General features: G+C 37.0%; 1 protein-coding gene across 3 annotated transcripts; it reads right to left on the bottom strand.

Moving 5' to 3' along the window:
- Positions 1-7,922: 7,922 nt before the first annotated feature.
- On the bottom strand, positions 7,923-16,652 carry LOC121652099 (nuclear GTPase SLIP-GC-like). 3 transcript variants are annotated; one of them, XM_042004672.1, is made up of 23 exons: positions 16,546-16,652; positions 16,356-16,437; positions 15,922-16,034; positions 15,680-15,727; positions 15,519-15,548; positions 15,183-15,207; positions 14,989-15,063; positions 14,726-14,819; positions 14,001-14,217; positions 13,590-13,817; positions 12,406-12,612; positions 12,160-12,332; positions 11,574-11,667; positions 11,078-11,165; positions 10,828-10,949; positions 10,444-10,614; positions 10,213-10,367; positions 9,292-9,409; positions 8,972-9,080; positions 8,742-8,875; positions 8,541-8,622; positions 8,181-8,262; positions 7,923-8,080 (listed from the first exon to the last, which is right to left on the bottom strand). In XM_042004672.1, the coding sequence occupies exons 2-22, from the start codon at positions 16,420-16,422 to the stop codon at positions 8,189-8,191; spliced, it is 2,424 nt and encodes an 807-aa protein (XP_041860606.1). In that variant the 5' UTR covers positions 16,423-16,437; positions 16,546-16,652; the 3' UTR covers positions 7,923-8,080; positions 8,181-8,188. The 3 variants fall into 3 exon arrangements, with proteins under 3 accessions (XP_041860606.1, XP_041860623.1, XP_041860614.1); XM_042004689.1 differs by having other exon boundaries at positions 15,519-15,545; XM_042004680.1 differs by having other exon boundaries at positions 15,680-15,724.
- Positions 16,653-16,712: the final 60 nt, after the last annotated feature.

The raw sequence follows: 16,712 nt of genomic DNA, 5'->3' as shown, positions 1-16,712 counted from the left end.
TTTTGAATGAACTTGCTCTTCTTCTCTCCCTGTGCTGCATCATCTTCGTACCATGTGCCAAGTCTTCCAGCCTTTTTTCTTATGTAGTCTATGAGTGTCTTTGATCATGCTACATTACTCTTTGTCTTTGGACTGTGGGATGGTGTTGGAATACCCAGAGAAAACCCATGCATGCACAGGGAGAACATGAAGTCCACAAAGAAACACCTCTTCTCAAACCTGAGACCCTTCCATCCAAGCCGAGACTTAAACCAGTATCCTTCTTGCTGATGGGATATTCTGGATTATACATACTTAGTGTGAGTCAAGTTTTTAGTTTTTTGTCAGTTTAGTATAGCTTTTGATGTCTATTTATCTTTTTTTGTTGTTAAATACACCTTTTAATCAGATTTCATATGAAAAAAGCTGCATGTATCATGCACAGAGCGGCACTTAAGATCATGATGATTTTAAGGGACTAGATGTTGGTTTGGGAAGGAACTAATGTGGGAAGGAAGGAGGGGATGGAATAGCCTTCAAGCAAATATGACATTGTTAGTGTTCCCAGAGTCCTGCAGAGTTGTGGCATAGCCACGGCTCCGTCAACATTTGTTAAAGTGCATGTGCGGATGTGTGTGTCTCCTGCGTGTTTAGCACTGGCTTTTCCATTGAATGAAGCCGTCAACAGAGCAGCTCTCACCTTGTGTGTGGTCAGATTTATTAAACTGAAGATGTGATTATTCCATACAGAAATGTAAAATGGGACAAGGATTCTTCTGTTTATACATGAGTGCTTCCTTTTAATACATAAAATGTAGTCCATAATATCACACCCCAACTGTACTGTTTTATAAACTACAGATGAAATTAGAACTCATATTCCTGGCATGCTACAGCTGCAACTTAAGCAGAAGACATTCCTGCTGTCAAATAAAGAACACCTGCGAGTTGAAAGGCTTATATAAACAAAATCAAGATAAACTCATTTATGGCATGCATTTATTTATACACACACACACACACACACACGCATATATATATATATATATATATACAGGTGTGTCGTTCTCATGAAGGGAGTAAATGCATGCCATCAATAAGTTTATCTAAGTGAGACAGATTTTAGATACATGGGCCCCTTGCTGCCTTTGGTCTGGTTGTTAAGGAGCAGTTTGTCGAACACACTAGAAACATACTAGTGTTACTAGGTCTGGATTTGAGGACAAGTGAGAAGAGTGGGGTTGCAGGCAGGGTGTAGTGTTTTTGCTCAGTAGGAGAGGGGGTTTCCCTCATGCTGTCATACGTGAATGAAACTAAGTGGAGACACTGCAGGGATCCTGTAGAGTGGCACCATAGCACACTGTTCAGTCAGAGGATCCTCTGCAGTCCATCACACAACATCCCTGCCTTTTATGGGCTGAAACCAAGAGAAAGAAAGACAACTGTTTATTTTCTCTCGTTTTTTTTTCTGGAAGTTTCATTCTATAAATGCCCAACTCTAACGTTGACAAACTCTACTGTGTTTCTGTTGAAGGGAGCCCACCCCTTTCAGACAGTACCAGTTCATTTGTCTCTTTTGGATTTTTTCACACTAAGCGAATGAAACTACTTTACATTAAGCAGAGACCTGCCCTTCCCTCCACCATACAAAATTAAAAGAAATAAACATTTGAAATATGTCAGTCTGTGAGGAATGAATGTCTACATTATACAAGTTTCACTCTTTTCTTTTTCATGATATTCTAATTTTATGACGAGCACCTGTATATACAACTCATCACTACATTGGAGCTTTTCTTGGCCAAAGGTAGAATTTACTCCATAGCAATACAGGCACACTCCATACACATGCAGAAACAAAGAGTGGCAGAGGAGATATTAGTGACTGCAAAGACCTTAGCTTCAAAGATACAACAAAGGATTGGTGATAAAAGAAGAATAAGCAAGAAATTGTTGACTAGTTATACTAGAGAGGAAGCAGTTCTTTGAGCTGAATGCCAAGACAATGATGTGATAACATGTAATAAAGATGTGACTAAGTCTTATCCCTATTCTTTAAAACTCTCCTCTGTTCTGTCATCTGCCCCTTCAGGCTGACTTTTGCACAATTTGCCATTTTCTAATTTTTACCTCTGTTTCATCCAGGGTCGCCTCATCAGAAGGATTTGCCACCTCCAGTCTTTAAACTCTCGGGGGTCTCATCTCTGCATTAAGCTGCTGCATTAGAGTCTAGTTGGCAAACAAAACTGTTTAAAAATCAACTCCTCTGGATCACTGAATTAGCTAAATCTTTTCATCTAATCTATTCCTATTGAACTTTGTCCAGGATTTATAGAAAACTACTTTGCAAGTGCTGTTTGCTTTTTTTCACTAAAAGGTACTGAGGATATTTCAAGGGCATTGTGAACATTATTTTAATTCATATACTTCTGTAAAAGGGCTGAGTACTGATTTTGTGCTTTACTGTGCCTTGGAAAGAAAATATGAGAGTAATGAAGAATTTTAACTATAAGAATCATCTTTAAAGCCAGGTTTCTTTTCTTTATTGCTTACAGCATTTCTTTTTTAAGCCGTGTCCTGAGGCTGACCCTTTCTGGGCAGAAGTGACTGTTCAGACCTGAAAACACACACATACACAGCAGCATTGTGCTGAGAAAACTGCAAACACAGGTGTTCTGCAAGTTTACTGTTCGCCTTTTTTTTCTTTGAGCCTACAGATACTTTAACTTTAATGTTTATTTATACCTCTTAACTTTGTGGCTCTCTTTCATTTCACTTTCCTGCGAGATCTTAGTTTTTAATCTCTATTTCTTCTCATACCCACAGGGTCAAGGTGACCACCAATGTGTTTTTCTAGATTTTCCCAATGTTTTAGAATAACCTGACAACAGGAAAATCCCCTGTGGCTCAGCACAATTACAAATTTAGGCCAGGGAAATGAGGTAAAATGAGGTAAACAGGTGGTAAATAGAAGAGCTGTTGTGCCACTGGGATCATGACACACCTGGGTGGTTTTGGCTGACTCAGGTCCTGTCCAAGATCTGGTCGGGCCGCCTGTCTGCCTCAAGGGACCTGGTCTTGAAGGAGCCATTGTTTGGTTGGTTCTGGGGTGGTGTGCTGTTCTGTGGTGACTGGGTACAGCTGTCACCACTAAGCAGGGTCGTGGAAAGGTCTGGTCATCTGGGCTTGGCACTAAAAGCAGGTGAACAGGGGCTCTCATCTGGGAAGTCACACTGAGTTTCCAGTATGTTCGTACAGTTAACTACATTCACCGCAGCTGAGCACAGCTGGTCAAATGAGCCAGTTATCAGAGACTTTCTGGTAAAACAGCTACTAGTGTGTGTGGTCAGACAGGGTGAGGCAACTAAAATAGTTAGATATAGGATCTTAAAAACAACATTTTTAGCCAACAAACCATGTAAAGCTCAAAAGATCTGATGTTCTGTGTTATTCTCAGTGAATTATTACAACCTCATGCAAATAAAATAATAGTAATCTCATTTTGAATTTGATGCCAGCAGCAAGTAGTTCTGAAGCTTTTTACCTTGATATAGGGTCAGTAGATTTAAATTCACTCACTTCGACAACAAAAATCTTCGACTAACAAACAAAAATATTTGTAGTATTCAGCTGTTTCCTCCTGAAATTTAACGTCTTGTCTGTTCCCTTCATATCTTTTCTTTGATAAGACATGCAAACTAACCTAAATAGACCCCATTCTTTGTGAAATTAAAAAAAGTAAGAAGAAAAAAAAAACTTTAGGTATTCTCACATATACTGACAATCCTTATAATCTTCAGTCAGTTTCAAATGTTAAACACTTAAATATTGGCTACTACTGCCCTCTAGCGCTTACAGTGAAGATCTGCAGTTCGTTTATACTCATAAAGCAGCATCTGAAATATCCCTCTAGCAGTGGTACAATAAGCACAGGAAACAAGTACTCCTGTTGTAAATAAAATGTAATGACCAGAATGCTGCTACTCGAGTCCTCTCTAACTCCAATCCTCAGATCTTTACACTGGCTTCCTGTCTGTCAAAGAATTGACTTCAAAATCCTGCTGGTAGTTTACAAAGCACTGAATGGTTTAGAACCAAAATACATTCAGGATCTTCTGTCCGTTATGAACCAAGCAGATTCCTCAGGTTATCAGGGTCCAGTCTACTTGCTGTTCCCGGAGTCAGAGCTAAACACGGACAGGCTGCATTCAGAAACTCTGAGAACATCAGAGCTTTGAATGGTTTATCACTCAAAACAAACTGACAGTTGAGCCAGGTCCTCACACCCTCCACACCGGCACAAAATTCAGCAAGAAACTAGCAGGGTTCATCTGGACGGATGAAGCAGTTTTAAGTTAAGGTGAAACGTTTCTGTTTGTTGCTGCTTTTATCAAAACAGCTGTTAATTTCTCACACTGTAAATATTCTTTTTTTTTTTGTTTTAATGTACTTTTAAATGCTTCCTCTGTATCTCGCTGTATAGCTTTTTTTCATGTAAAGCACTTTGAATCGTCTTGTAAATTAAATGTGGTATACAAAGAAACTTGCCTTGCCTTGTGAAATTACACACATCATGGTATTTAATGTAGTAAGAATAGCTTACTAAAATAAATTTGGTCTGAGTTACATGAGGCACCACATGGAGGCAGCAAACCCTCCACTGTGGGAGTTTTGGCTGCTTGTGTTTTGTAGTTCAGGTTTCCGATTTCCTTGAAGGGAATTACATTTATCATTATCTCCAGAGACCTGGTCTATGGAGATTAGAAATACTTACTTAAAGCCAGTAGAGATGCTCTGACTCTCTTGCACTATGTGCATTTGTTACAGATAGGTCACGTTCTTTAGCCATTTTAGGCAGTTTATATGTCACACAGGCTCTGACCAACACTCAGTGTAATGTATTGATGAAGCGGAAGCAGAGATAATGTTTTAACAGCCTTTACTATGTCTGGCAGACAGAAAACAAGAGCACACACAGCTTTCTCTTTCCAGTAGTATTTCGAACATCAGGAACCAGTGTTCTTTAACAGCTTTAGAAGTGATGAATATACCAGACTCTGGTGCCAGTCCAACTCCCATAATTCCACTTCAAGTTATCCTCAGACCTACATTTTGCTCATGATTTCTAATTGAATCTTAGCCTTAAATGCAATCTTTCAACACAAAGTGTCTTTTAACTTCATATTTTCCTTTCCTATTGTACATCAAGACTTTTCATATTATCTATATGAGAATTTTTACATATACTGTACATCTGGGGGAAGAAGGGAATTTCGATCTGCACATGATGACCCAAGTCTATTAAGCAGTTTCACACCAAACATCGACAGGTGATTCATGTACTGGTCAAGATCCTGCTTCCAAAGGCAGCTGTTGTAAGTATAAGGATAACCATGTAAGGAACCATAATAGCATCTCTGAAGAAGGACAGGCCTGTACAGAACTTATATTTTTCATTTGAGGGCAGAACAAATAAAACAAGAAAAAAAGGCTGGGATGAAGATTTGCAGTTAGAGGCCAGACTGGATTGGCTCTAGACACAAAAGGGAGTCTGGTGATTTCTGCAAAAACTAATTTTTTGCAAGAATGTAAAAGGAATGACAAGTTTATTCCCTAAAATCATAAAGACAGAGGACCAAAAAGAGGAAAATGAAGTGTTTCATAACTGTCAAGACTATTCAAAATATCTGCAACACCAAGCACTACCGGCCAGTTGCTCTCACTCCAGTAGTGATGAATGTTTGAGAAGCTGGTATGGGGTCATGTCGCCTCACTACTCCCCAAAAGTCTCGACCCTTACCAGTTTGCTACAGGGCGAACAGACGGACAGAGGACGCTGTAGCCACAGCGCTACATGCATCATTGTCCCACCTGGAGCAGCGAGGGAACTACACCTGTATGCTCTTTGTGGATTACAGCTCCGTGTTCAACAACATCCTCCCTCACAGACTGGTGGGTAAACTGGGGGACCTGGGACTTCCACCTTCCACCTGCATGTGGATCAACAGCTTCCTGTCAGACCGTAGTCAGAGGGTTAGAGTGGGAGATCATACATCTGCGGCCATCAGCACCAGCTCCCCCCAGGACTGCTTGCTGAGCCCTCGGCTCTATACCCTCTACACATTTGACTGTACCTCTGCACACCAGAGTAACACCATCGTCAAGTTTGCCGATGATACCACAGTTGTGGGGGGATGAGTCCGCATGCAGGGACCGTGTGGAGAGGGTGGAGGACTTCCGCTTTTGGAGAGTCCATATTAGGGAGGACCTGACCTGGACTGTGAACACCTCTGAGAACGCCCAGCAGAGACTGCACTTCCTGAGGATGCTCAGAAAGAATAACATCACCCAGAGGCTGCTAGTATCCTTCTACGGATGCACTACGGAGAGCATCTTAGTGTACTGCATGTGTGTGTGGTACACCAGCTGCATGTGTGTGTGGTACACCAGCTGCACGGAGGCTCAGAGGACGTCACTGCAAAGGGTCGTAAACACGGCTGCCCTCTCCTCACACTGGAAGAACTGCACTGTTCCCGCTGCTTCAGGAAGGCAGGCAAAATTATCCAGGATTCCTCTCATCCCAGTCACCACATGTTTTATCTGTTACCGTCAGGCAGGCAGTTCAGATTAATCACTGCAAGGACAAACCAGTTCAGGGACGGTTTCTAACAAACAGAAGAAAGAACCCTGAACAAATGGTTGAGTAGTTGATAATTTCACCTCATGTGCCTTAATAAGCTACCTCATGTGTCTTTATTTTGCCCTTAACACATGTGCCTTATTTCAAATGAGAAGACATTGCAATAATTATATTATGTATTATTTATTATACATTATACTCTGTATAGATTTACTTTATTTTATCTTGTTGTCACTCCATTTCATCTAATTGTAATTTTGTTGTGCTTGCTGCAATGACAAATGAAGCTATATTCTGGTCTACTGCTACTGTATGTTTATTTGGGCATGTAGGAAAGCACCCAGTAAACAATCTGTGTAAGGGCAGAAAAAAAAGACTGCACCAATTGGTTTTCAGACTGCTGCTCATTTCCAAGTTGTTCTTACTTCTGCTTCCTTCAGAGAAAGTCAATAAATACTGTAGTTGAGGGGAGGAGGGGAGGGAGTTGAGGGAAAGATTAACAAATATGCAGATGTTTAATCTCTAAGAATGTCCTGCATGTAATGAAACAGTCTAAATAATATGTTTATTAGCCTGTTGCTACATTTCTACCTTTTCACAGGACAATTATGTTTGGTGCTTTAGTCAATAATAAAACAAGCAGTATAAAACAGTAAAATAACGTATAAAAATATAATTAAATTAAAAGACCTAGCCTAATGATCCTGCTCTTTAGGGTTAAAGGCCAAAGTAAAGAGAAAACTTTTCAAAAGACATTTAAAATTGTTCAACTCTTTGGCAGACCTCACAGATAGAGGAAGTCCATTCCAAAGTTTTGAAGCCACCACAGACAAAGCTTTGTCTCCCCAAGTGACTAACCAAGTCCTCGGGACAACTAACCTCAATTGATTTTCCGATTGATTTAAGTGTGTCTTGCTGAATTAAAAAGACAGAAACTGAAACCTGAACACTTTCTTTAATGAGTATAAGCCTCACAGACTGGAACCACAAAATCTCAAGAAGTAAAAACTGATTAAAATAATTCCTTTCCTGCAAAGCCATATTAAACTAAAGTGAATTGAAGTAAAATTGATTCAGCTGGCCCTGATTCTGGCCTTGTAGTTCAACCTGTATGATGAAACTATAAAAATCTTAGTTTGGATCCAACCAGCACCTCTCATTACATTGATATTTTACATTTTTGCATCTATTCAAAAGGTAATAATCTGCTACAGCAAAAGAGAAAAAAATTACTTCTCCCTAAAATCAAAGTATAATGTGTATATATATATATATATATATATATATATATATATATATATATATATATATATATATATATGTAGAAATAAAGATAATGACAAAATAACTGAGAACAGAACATTTAGCAAAGCAGCAAATAATCTATTACTTAACATTTGTCTACAAAATGTCAGGTCCTGGAACTTGTCCTGGATCGTCCTGATCGTGGATTCAGTGCATCTGTTGGACAGAACCACATCAGTGTTACTAAAAACACGTAACATTTGTCAAGTCAAAATGAGTCAATCAATAAATGTTTACATGTAAAGAAAAGTTTTACCCATTCCATTACATTTCCTCCTCTGAGATGCCTCCTAGTTGTTTGTAGTGTTTCTCTACCACCATAAGCTTGTCTGAAACATCTATAATACAAAGAGATATTTGTCAAATATCTACAGGGTCTTTAATGGTCTGCATGAATTATTTTACTTAGATATGCTCCTTTTCAGCTTAGTCTCACAGTAGTTCATGAAAAAGTCACAAAACTTAATCTATTTATTTGTGTTGCTGGACACAGTTTTCCTTTACATACACAGATAAGAATATAATTACACACTACCAGTCAGATGTTTGGACACACTTTCCCATTAAATAATAACAAAGTTTAATGGTTTACCATTAGATCAGACTGGTGCTTTACCTGGGATTGAGTTGTCATTGGTCTTCAGTGAGAGCTCAATTGATTCCTTCATTGTTTTCTCCAGAGTTTCCAAGATGTACCCCTAATTAAACATTAATCACTTATTATAGTGCAAAATGTAGTTAAAAGTAACTCCATCACATGTGAATTGTGGAGCTTAAAATGCTTTCAATTTGTAGTAAATTTACTAAAGTGAAATACCACCAAGTCTTCGAGCTTCTTCAACATAACTTGCTTAGCCTGGTCAAACATGATGTTCTTAGACTCAAACACACGTTTTTCAATCGTGCTCTTCATGTTTTGCATCGAGCCCGTTCCTCTAAATTCTGCTGCTCCTAAAAAAGAAGTTATGATGTCTTTATGCAGAATCACAAATAAAGGTAAACGTGTGCTGTTATCATGACAGGATTTGCTGTGATTTCTTTTCTTACTCTTGTAGCAGTCTTGCATATTGTTTGCAATGGTCTCCGTCAGACTGTTGTAGATCTTTTTCTTGCGGTCGCGGATTTCTCTTTTCAGCTTTGTCTTGATTTTTTCTTCCTAAAAGATATAATAAAAACCATGGTTTCTAAACGTGGTATTGTTACAGATTTGACCTGGAAAGCAATAAATTAAAATTCTTTCTATGCTACCTCCTCAGTATTAAAACATACATATACTGTAAATACTAACAGCTTTGCATCAGCAGATATGCCAAATAAGACATCAGTTTTAACACAATATGCAGGTTGTTGCTTTTCCCATCCTTCACCTCTGTCTTCAGAAAGATGAGCTGCAGTTTGACACCATCGTACTTCTGAATCAGTCCCTCTGTGTCCAATGAAAAGTTATTGATGACACCAAAGAATGGCCCGTCTTTTCCGTCATTTCTGAAACATATTTAAAAATGTAAATATTTGTAGATTGGGAGAAATCACACCAGTCATCATCTGGCTTAAATCCAAAATACTTCCACACCGCTGCCAAATGCGAACTTCTTTTGGGTACAAGTATAAGTGCATTACCGCTTGGGATTTCGCTATGCATTTAAATCTCCTTCCCGCGGACTTTTCTCCTGTGTATTGGCGCTTTACTATTGGTTGAGGGACGGAAGTGCTGCATTTGGGGACGCTTGAAAAAATCCGCAAGAAAATTGGAAGCATTGAATTGTGATATAGCTTGTGATATAAAATGCTTTAGAATGGCTGTGTGTAAAAATGAGATCACGTGCATCTATAAATCGAAATTGCGATTTTTTTAACAATTTATTGTGCAGCCCCAATGTGCATACATGTATATCTAATTGGATTTAATAGGAAGGTGTATCCAAATGTTTGACTGGTGCTGTACAACCAGAGAACTAGATTGTAGTTCAAAATATAGGAAATATGTCAATGTAACAGTTTTTCAACATATTTTGAATCTGGTATATAATTCTCTGTTTAGATAACTGGATGATTAAATTTGAGTGTTATGTATAAATAGACAGGAAGCTGGGAGACCATACAGCCCATCTGATGAAGGTCAGACAGACCAAAATGTTGCACATTTAGAATCATCAGTGATCAAGACATTATACTGCAGTTTAAATAACAAGAAAATAACACATCATTATCCTTAAAGATCAGATTCATTGTTAGGATTCCTCAGAGTTTAAAGCCAATCAATTTTTTTTAGCTCCATGAGATCTTACGGGAATGTCCTCCTGAATTCTTCATCAATACTGTCAGTCAGGAATGACGCTAACTCCATGTTCAGGTTTATTTGTTTTCCTTTTTTGGGTTGATAAATGCCACCATTGTTGACCACACACTTCAGTGTCCTGTAGAATCCTCTGCCATTCCTTCTCTGAAGGACAAAAAAGAGGGGTTGAGTTGAATTGAGAAAATCCAAACCTAGTTCAGTTTTATAAATAAGTACTTACTGGATTAATGCACTTCAAGCTTTTTTCATATGAACTTTTTGAGGTTTCCACTCCTTCACAGAGGCACGTTTCAAAAGCTCTGTAAGCTTTAATCATTTCTTCTTTAACTGGGCCAAGTTGACGTTTTATCTTGTTTTGAAGTTGTTCACAAACATCAGTTTTCTGACCGTCCTGAGAATAAGTAGATTTTCTTGTTTAGGAAATCTTCTATTAAATAATATTACATTATACTATTATGGTTACACTTTTGTAAAAATCATTAATATACATGTAGAAAATCAGCAATCTGACAATCCTAGGATTTCAGTCAATGTGAGTGCAGTTGAAGGTAATTTATGTTTCCTACACATTATTTTCTGTAATTATCAGGGAGAACTATCTTACAGCGTCTCCACATCTGGCCCCTTGAATCAAGGAGAGAATCCCATGAGCTCCAGACACATAGTTTAATGTCTCCGAGTGACAGTCATTGAGATTTTTCAGAAAGTCCTGAAGTTTGGGTATTTCTGTAAATGTACAACACAAATACACAAGTAAATGCAAATTCAAAAGTCAAACTCAAAATATTAATTGTCTAATAAAACAGGACATTCTTGTTGAGCGTTTTTCTGCAAACACCAAAGATCACACCTACCTGTTTCCTCTTTATTTAGATGTTGTCCTTTCAGAAACTCTTTGGAGCTCACCGTGAACACTTTGAAACTGTTGTCACCAAAATGTTTCTAGGAAAACAACATTTTCATACATATGTTGTAGACAATGTCTGGATGACAACTTGAAATAATGAATTACTCTTAAATTAATCCAGTGTCAAAACCAGCATATCTATCTCCCTTTCATGTTGATTCACACAATGCTACAGTATCCCTGCACCATACAATACAGTTTATCAAAGATAAATATAAACATAAAGATGTACCAAAATTACCAGAAGAAATGGAAGCAATTTATTAACATAACTTTAATGTTATTTGTGTTGAATGAGTAGATATAAATAGCAAATCTTAGGTAGGAAAACCCATGTTTGCATTGTGACTGAATGTAGGCTGATGCAGGCCTTTGATTCACTCAATTTTGTGCAGATGGTTGTCTTACTTTTCCCTTTTTAATACAGTAGTTTTTAATTTTACCTTAATTGTGTGGAGCCTGTTGAATTCCTGTAACACTGCCTCTTTGGCTTCCATGTTTCTCTTGAATATGTGAGTGCGAATAGCTCCTGCTGAGCTATAAGAACAGATAGAGTGAAGCTTTATAAATTTCTTTATTTAAACATAAACATGACTTAAAACACTTAAAACATGATCAGAATTTCACACAAGCCCTAAAATCTGTTACAGAGATCCACTGTAACCACATGAGGACAAAATATATTTAAGAAATTTGTACAGCAAAGTGAACTTTACATCGTTTCAGTTTCTATCTATCTATCTATCTATCTATCTATCTATCTATCTATCTATCTATCTATCTATCTATCTATCTATCTATCTATCTATCTATCTACCTACCTACCTACCTACCTATCTATCTATCTATCTATCTATCTATCTATCTATCTATCTATCTATCTATCTATCTATCTATCTATCTATCTATCTATCTATCTATCTATCTATCTATCTAGTATATAATATACGTTTACTTACTGTATGTAAATGTTGGCTAAGAATTTTGGGGTTTTATTCAACTTTACTTTTAATATCATAAATGACTCACTCATCCAGATCTTCAGTGTCATCAGACTTGGTGCAGATGAAGTGAATGTGCTGACACTCGCCACCATTTCCAATAAGACTACTGACATTTTTCAGGATTTCCCAGGATTCTTTTTCTGCAGCAGCACGATCAATACCAGCCACAATCCACACAGTAGAACAGTTTCCAACAATCTGAAACAGTATAATACTTATTGTAAATATTTTTAGCTCAGAAAGAAAAATGAACATTCTGACTATATATTACCCCTTTCCACATTTCATCTCTGCTCTTGTTACGGTCCCCATTTCCAGGTAGGTCAACGAGTGTGACGTGCTGGAGAAGATCATTGTTTGGTACCCTGACAGTCACACACTTCACCAGAGGCCAGTACCTCCTCCTTACTTCTTTACCTTCTCCTTGTTTTGTGTCATTTCTTGTGTACTTGACAAATTTTGCTGTTAGCTCTTGAGCCTGCAAAAAATGAAAAATTCTATATGTGAAATAAAATAAATAATAAAATAAAATGATTAACTTATTGTGCAAATGAAAAATGTGCTATACAAAAACAAAAATCAGTATGATGAATAACATTAACTTCTACGAATGAGTCCAAGAGGAAAAAACATTTTGTACAAAACTGCAGAATTAACTTTCTAATGAATGTGCAAACCTGACATCCATAAATGTGTATGAATATACCAACAAATGGCAACTTACTGATTCACACATTCCTTACACATGCATACACATACACATGCTGGTTCACATATAAACACATTGAGAGGACAAGATGGAGTCAGATCAGACACCATGAGGCAGAGTAGGCGTGTTCTCTTTAAGGTGAAGCCTCACACAACAGCAGGACGGATGACACAAAGAGCTGAGAACAAGCTCAGCGCCCCAACAAGGGAGGGGCCAGTTTTCAACATGGCTACTCCCCAACTTTGTAGCCAGTTGTCTGTAGTTAGTATCAAATTACTTTGTCATTTAGTTAGTATCCTTCATTTGAACAGAATCTATTTTCTGGGAGGTTGAGTGCAGAGTAACAGCGCTGCTGACTGCAGAGACCGAGCAGAAAATGGTCCATGTTCCAGCTTGATTTTGAATCTTCATAAATAGCTTGAGAAAAGTAGTTTGTCTTTTTTTCTTAACACAAACACATTGTTTTTTAATATGCGGTGGGACAGATGTCCTACATCTGACAATAAGGGCTTGTAATAGACAAGGGAAAGATTTTAGACGCTGATCCCACAGCTTAAGCATAAAAAACCCTAGACTGAAGCTAGAATCCAGGATCTTTGCATATTTAAGACAGAGTATTATTATAATTATGAGCATAACAGTGTATATGTATTCTATATTTACTTCACATTGATGTACAGCATTGTGCTGCATGATGAGAGTAATCTAAGTTAGACTGGAGCTTAAATCTGTTTTTAATATCTTACTGAGTCACATGTCAAGGTCTTCTTCCCGGATTTGAGGAATTCTGGAATTTCTCTGAAGTATTTGTTGTCCATGAGGTTTTCAGGTGTTTTCTCTTTCCACTCGTCTCCATAAAGGGCTGACAGCTTGGCATCAATGTCATGAAGATCATCATCATCATCACTCTCCGTTTCACTATCTGGATTATCCTTGCGGAGCTGATTCATTGACCACAATTCATCTTTCCACTCCTATAAAAAAAAAAAAAAAAAAAAAAAAAAAACAAAACAAAACAAAACAAAAAAAAAAAAAAAAAAAAGCGAGGAAGAAAATAAAATAGGAATAAAATGTAGTGTCATAACTACAATATTAGGAAGAATCTATTTTTTTTTTTTTTCAGAAGACAGAATAAACATATCTACAGTTAATGGTACCTCTGCTGTAATGAACTCAATGTCCGCCTCATACTTGTGGTTGTGCCTGTTAGCCTCTACTTTAATCATGACTGAGGTGCATGCACTGATACTTCCAGTGGGCAAAAGTTTCTTCTCCCCAATGACAGCATTTATCAAAGAACTCTTTCCTGCTCCAGTTCTGCCAAAAACACCAACCAGCTCCCTCTTATCTGTCTCCAAATCCATGATTCTATTCCTGTCATGAGTTCAGACAAAATTGAATAATTTATTAACACACAAGCACTGAAAATATTTGCATTGATCTGATTATAGACTTTTATTTATCATTACTGAGAGACGTGCAGCAAACTTTTATTTAAGGTGCTGTGAAAGATGGAAATTTGCTGAAACACATGCCTGCATTTAGTTCATCCTGTTCACACCCTGAAGTAAAAGTTGACTCCTGCTGTCACTGTATAATTCACATTAATGCAGTTACACCTACCTTTAAACTTTTAAACCTTTAAACTTTTAAACTTTTAAACCTTTAAACCTTTAAACGGGGCCAGTTATGGTTCTTTCACTGCTTACTACAGAAATTATTGTATTAAACTCACAGGTATGAATCATATTTCTCACTGGTCATAATCTAGACAAAGAAATGTTTCAGACAGCCATGTTTCAGAGAACTGCTGTGGATAAGTTACAACAGAAATTGTTGTGTTTTCTGAAACATGCATGAAAACAGAAAATACTAAACTTACTTCAGGAAAGCATTGAGCTTTGTGTTGTCTGGGTTGTGCAGACTTATGTAGACACTTCTCATTAGTGTCTTAACTTCAGAGAGTATCATTACTTCTGTCAGTGTCAAAGAAAAGATTAAAAAATAACCACATATGTAAAAAATTAAATGACATAAACACTATAGAACCAAACGTTGTTTTTTTTTCTGTGGCCAGTGTAGAAACAAGTGTATAACAAGCTAGTTGTAATTGTTAAAAAAACAAAAAAACAAAACAAAAGAAACCTGATGCTTCACATCGCCGCTTAGCTGGTAGTTGACCTTCATTGGTCTCTCCATGAGAATCCCGCCTTCTATTTCCTTGTTGAAAAAAGACATAATAACATTTGTATTTAGTATCCAGGGTCTCTAAAAATGTTGACTTATACTTTTGAAAAGTTACATAGCATCTAAAAAAGATAATATATTTGGTATCTCACCATTATTACGTGTAGATGGTCCAGCCTAAAAATCAACATAAATATCTGACTCTTGAAGAATATTTTATCTTTTGATCTATTCATGTAAAATATGCACAACATGATAGCTACACAGTTATTTGAGTTTATGTTCTTACGACATTTGTATAAGTTACTCAATATCTTAGATGGCACAGAGAGGAAACGAAAGAGGAAACTAACTTGAGAAACATCCTTGTTTCTCAATCAACACCAGTCATCCAGTGAGACGTTCCTCAGCCAAATATGTGTAATTATAAAAACTACTGGCATGTTTTTCACACATTAAATGTCTGAGAATCTCATAGTCATATTTACCTCAATGACTTCTTCATGATGCTGCAGCTGCTGGAGATAAAATACATTGCAATATACTTTTTAAACAAGCACTGAAAGTATAATTTAGAATTTTGTGGTTATATAACTGTGTCATAACTAATTTATTATATATCATTATTGTAAAAAGATGTAAAACTTACTGGAACAGAAAAATCCTCATTGCCCGCATTTGTGTTTTGTTCTTTCTGCTGTCAAGAAAATAGTTTTAAACAAACAAGTGTAAAGAAATTGTTAAATCCCCTGCGTGCATTGTTTGCCAGTGAGATATTTTAATATTTGATGCCATCATAATTTATACAGAAGTTCTCCAGAAGCTGCATATGTGAGATTTAAGTGAAATGTAAAAATGTAAAGAGATGAGTTCATATTGCAGGTTATTTACCTTTAATATGTTTAAGTTCTTCTTGAATATTGCTCTTGGTCCTAATCTTGGGATTAACAAATCAATGTCTCGATCTTCAAGACAATAAAGACTTTCCTTGTCAATGCCTTCTTCTGTAATTACAAAAGCTTCATTAAATCTTTGACATGCAGAAATAATTTCACCTGATATTCATTATTTGATAAAGGTGTGGTAAACCTCTGGGCTCATATACTAACTTTCCTTGCTTAAACAAATTATATGCAAACATAGAAGAAGAGCGGGAATTGATCAGCACTTCCCCCCAAAATGATTTGATGCATGAATTAACAGAGCTGCTCAGCATAACTTTTGTCATTTTTATGTTTCTATTATTAAGTTTCAGAGTCAGACCACACAATGCCGTCCATGTAGTGGCTGTATTTGCCAAAAAGGAATCCATTATAATACTTTACCTGTAAATCTTTCTATCCACTCACTTAGACCCCACTGATTTAGTTTGTCACAAACAAAATCATCCATGATTAAGATCAAGAACTGAAAGATAAAATGTGAACAAAAACATTACAGATGTGATCAGTTAACTCTTAAATGAATACAAGTTGTATTATATTGAAATGCATACCAAAAGTTAAAACAGCTTACCTTTATTAGAAGGTAATCTTTACCAAAACAGTAATTTGGTTCAGGAGAGCCGAAGTCAGCAGGCAGACGTGAAGCTGTAAGAGGGAAGCAGCGAGAAGGCTAAATAAGAGCAGAACAGATGGGAGTGGTTACATTCAGTCCCACATATGAACATTTCCTCCACTTAT

The sequence above is a fragment of the Melanotaenia boesemani genome, chromosome 2 (genome assembly GCF_017639745.1).
Source record: "Melanotaenia boesemani isolate fMelBoe1 chromosome 2, fMelBoe1.pri, whole genome shotgun sequence".
NCBI lineage: Eukaryota > Metazoa > Chordata > Actinopteri > Atheriniformes > Melanotaeniidae > Melanotaenia > Melanotaenia boesemani.
Note: the sequence above shows the minus strand (reverse complement) of the source record. Positions and strands in the feature narration are given on the sequence as shown.

What these genes read in the sequence shown, in the direction of transcription:
- LOC121652099 (XM_042004672.1), bottom strand. Translation starts at nt 16,422, where the DNA reads ATGGATGATTTTGTTTGTGACAAACTAAATCAGTGGGGTCTAAGTGAG. An exon ending in GTGGATAGAAAGATTTACAG is followed by an intron (nt 16,035 to 16,355) that starts GTAAAGTATTAT and finishes TTGTAATTACAG; the next exon opens with AAGAAGGCATTGACAAGGAA. An exon ending in AAGCTCAATGCTTTCCTGAA is followed by an intron (nt 14,218 to 14,725) that starts GTAAGTTTAGTA and finishes AACTCATGACAG; the next exon opens with GAATAGAATCATGGATTTGG.